Source organism: Gossypium arboreum, chromosome 11 (assembly GCF_025698485.1).
Source record: "Gossypium arboreum isolate Shixiya-1 chromosome 11, ASM2569848v2, whole genome shotgun sequence".
In the NCBI taxonomy this organism is placed as follows: Eukaryota; Viridiplantae; Streptophyta; class Magnoliopsida; order Malvales; family Malvaceae; genus Gossypium; species Gossypium arboreum.
The window spans coordinates 135318900-135322781 of NC_069080.1; the positions used below are offsets into that span (position 1 = coordinate 135318900).

Consider the following 3882-nt stretch of genomic DNA (forward strand, 5'->3'; position numbering starts at 1 on the left):
ATTCTCTTTCATAGATTGAATTATTTAGAATGTAGAAAGTTATCAAAATATTGTTTTTAAAATGTTAATTCAATATTTAAGTTAACTCAGAACTTTTTTTGGATGAATCACAATACATCCTATCTAATTATGAAAAGTTATAAAATGATTATTTAATTATTAGTATTTTTTGGTTACCCAATTATAAAAATCATAAAATGGTAGAGGTGCTCATGGACTGGTCAGCCTAATCAAAATCTTAGGCTCGGGCAAAAAATGGGCTTAAAATTTTGCTCAAGCCTAGTCCGAATAAAAATGCTAAAACCGAGCTCGGTCTGACCGTGTTAAAATTTTTTATATAATTTAAAAAATAATACATCAAAAATAATAAAAATATTAAAATAAATATTTCCCAACAAATTGAAAATAAATTTAAAAAAATATGTATACTTAAATAACACTAAAATAGGTGCAACTTAATAAGCAAATGCCTCTAAAATAATAACAAAATTAACAGTAAAACAATAGTTAGTATCCAAAACATAACAACAAAATAGTAGCAACGTAATAGTAAAATGGTAACAAAATAGTGAGAAAATAACAAGAAAATAGCAGCAAAATAGTTTTTTAAAAAAAAAAGAAAAAACAATAGTTTTTTTTTTTTTACAAATTCGGAATAGGCTAGGCTCAGGCCAAAAAAGCATTACTCGAGGCTCGTAAACGGGACTTATTTTTTTTGCTCAAGCCCATTTTTGGGGCCTATATTTTTACCCAAACCCTCCACTTTTCAAATAGTTATAAAATGGTTATCCAACTATTGGATTATGTCTTTTTTAGTCACTAGCTGGCAATATAAACATAAAAGTACCTAAAAATTCAAGATAGTTGAGTGATAAAAATACAAAACAGGCAGCAACAGTTACAGAAGAATTATTCACATTTTAAATATTTTCTTATATGTAAATACAATGATGCTAAGAAAATTACTTTTTGGAGTCTATATAAGGAAAAGGACCTTAGGATTTGCTAGTGCCACACTCACTTTAGCAACAATCACTTCAAATTTTCAAGCACACAACAACAACAGCAGCCAGCGAAATCTAAGTAAGGTATGCACTAATAATTTGTTTTCAAGTTAAATTTTTTTTTTTTTATTAAACACTAAAAATTAAATTAAATAGATTGAATCGAAAATCCAGAAATTACAAATTGCTCATAAATAACAGGAGTTTACAAAAAGAATAGTAAACAACACTTACTTTGGTTGATGTATGGTATAATGAGTCTGCAACGAAGACACAAAAAGTGCAGCAACGGCACCCACAAATGCGAAAAACGTCCAACGAGTCCTAAAACAAGTATGATAAGCTTGAGCTGGATATTGAATCCACATATTCTTACAATGATTATGTATTTGCTGTTTAACCTCACTGTAAGTCGTCTGACAACGAACCACATCAGTGTTCATCTTCTTGATAAGCTTAGCCACTTCTTCATCACTCCCCAATCTATTGTATAGTATGCCAGCGCCTCTCAGTTCCTTAACATCTTCGGCTTCATGGATCAATGAATCAAGGAAATCCATATATGAAGTGACGGTGAAATCGTTTTTGAAATCCGGACACATTTCGTAAGCTATTAAGTTCATGGTTGAATCATCGAAGGTGATCGGCGGTAACCGTAATTTGCCGACGAAGAAGATATGGTTGAAACTGATGTCGGATAAACAACTTGTTTTGCTTGCTTTTAACCATATCCCGGCCTTTTTAAGCTCTTTTACGTTACGAAAGGTGTGTGAATGGTGCCGTTTTGTTCTTGTTTGGCTGCCGCGATTTAACGTGCACATTAAAAATCGAATGCAAAACCTAAAATGCCGCCATGGTTTTTCTTTTTTTTCTTTTTCAAAAAGGAGTCTTACTCGTAGTAGATTCAATAGGTGAATTCGCTCTCCTTTTTGCTGCTGCCACCATTCACTAGAGCAAAATCTGTGTTAGTTAGGAGCCAAGTTATATATATTTTTTGTTGGATTTGGAATTGTAATTTTTTATCATAACTAAAGTTAAGGTTTTCAAAATCGTATTCCAACCGGATAAGTTTAATTGGTCCGATCAATTCAACTAATTTAATTAAACAAATCATTAAAAAATCAATTCAATCACCTAATTCAATTAGTTTTTTTCCCGGTTCAACTTGTTCATATAGGTTCACAAATCAAACAGTCTAATAATTTTATTCTGACTGATATCTCAATTAATTTTCAATCTAATCCCATTTAAACAACATTGACTAAAATACAATTTTTATTATTGTATTAATGCAAAAATTTTACCATTTTTAAAGATGTTAGACTATCAATTTTCCATTTTAAAAAGTTGGATCGGAAACATAATTATTTTCTAAAAAAATGTACACTCAACGGCAACAATGCAAAGGGACAGGAAGGGGTGGATTTGAAAATTGAAAATTTACATTTTATTCTCTTTAAAATTATAAAATTATATATAATAAAATTACACTTTAACTCTTCAAAATGTAAAAAAAAATTTGTTCAACCCTTTTGAAAATGATGAAATCACACATGAAATAATTTAAGAATCAAATCATACTTGTTGATTGAATTGGTTGAATAAAAATCAAGTAAGATATTGGTCTAAAATAAGAAATTAAATCAATTGAATCAAATGATAAATTATTTTTTATATTTTTAATTTTTTAAATTTTATATAATTCAACCGAAATGAACTAATAAACCAGAAATGAGAGTCTAATCGATTCAATGACCCATTTAATAACATTTATAAACTCCACAAAATGATTCTGTTTTAAATTCCTTGAATTACCTGTCCTGCTGATGTGATTGTGGCTCTTTCATGTCGGCTGGGGTGATAACAGTGTCGTTGATGAACCTTCTGATCGCCATCATGAACTTTTCGCCGTTTTTGCTCGAGCTTGTAAGCAATTCAAGAACACGAAAAGGTAATTGGTTTTCCAACAAGAACAGATCCGAGTACTCAAATGTCAGCAATTCGTTTTTAATAGACAATTCGTTCGACATAGGATCATAATCTTGGCCATCAACATCATCATTACCGTAACGCATATAAACTGCTTCTAAAATTGTGCAGCCGTCAACGAAGAACATCCAAGCCAGATTCTCGTTATTATTGGTATAAGAATCTAATTCCTTTGGATCATAGCATTTCTTCAAGTCATCGATCTCTGTCTTAATGTTGTTGTACAAGGTTCTCCTATCGACGCCAATGTTTTCGACGAAAAGTGTTGTTAATTTGCGCTTGAGCTTCTTGGATTGATAGAAGTTGAGATCAGCGTGGTGGAGTGGGCCGATTGAGATCACTTTCGGCTTGAAATACTTCCAGAAATCTTCGTGACGGCCAAGGGTTGATCGGACTCTTCGTATCAATGGTTTGGCTTTGGGGTCGAGTTGGTTACCGTCAAAAGCTTCGTCTAATGACCGGAAATTCTCTAATTCGCCATTGCTGAGAGTGAGCACCGTACCCGGCATTGGAATGATCGTCTCTTGGGGATTGTTGGTGGTGGTGTTTTTGGTGATTGTTTGATCAGTGGAAACTGATCCGCTGGGAGCTCCGACGGCGCGGCCTCCTTTCTCCGTGGACGACATTTTCAGGTTGAGCGGTTCGAAGTAATTAACAAGGTGATTTTGTAAACTGTTTTTGGCTGAGTGAGTGATGTTGGAAAAAATGTGGCAAAATGGCAACGATGACGACAAGTGTTTCTTTAGCTTATATAATAAACGTATGGAAAATATTTTGGTGTAATATCAAATTTAGTCCTTAATATTTATATTTTTTTAATTTGATTCTTATTCTTTTAATTAAATTGAATTCTCTATCTTTTGAAAGGGTTAAATTTGATTACCAATCT

At 32.1% G+C, this 3882-nt stretch overlaps 1 protein-coding gene across 1 annotated transcript; it reads right to left on the reverse strand.

The window, feature by feature from the left end:
* Positions 1-1234: 1234 nt before the first annotated feature.
* LOC108471392 (UPF0481 protein At3g47200-like) lies at positions 1235-3619 on the reverse strand. The gene is made up of 2 exons (XM_053021444.1): positions 2820-3619; positions 1235-1952 (listed from the first exon to the last, which is right to left on the reverse strand). Exons 1-2 carry the CDS (start codon positions 3617-3619, stop codon positions 1235-1237), a joined length of 1518 nt encoding a protein of 505 aa, XP_052877404.1.
* Between the last annotated feature and the right edge of the window lie 263 nt (positions 3620-3882).

Coding starts and splice junctions, on each gene's coding strand:
- LOC108471392 (XM_053021444.1), bottom strand. CDS start 3,619: ATGTCGTCCACGGAGAAAGGAGGCCGCGCCGTCGGAGCTCCCAGCGGA. Junction 1,953..2,819: donor CAATCACATCAGCAGGACAG/GTAATTCAAGGA, acceptor ATTTTGCTCTAG/TGAATGGTGGCAGCAGCAAA.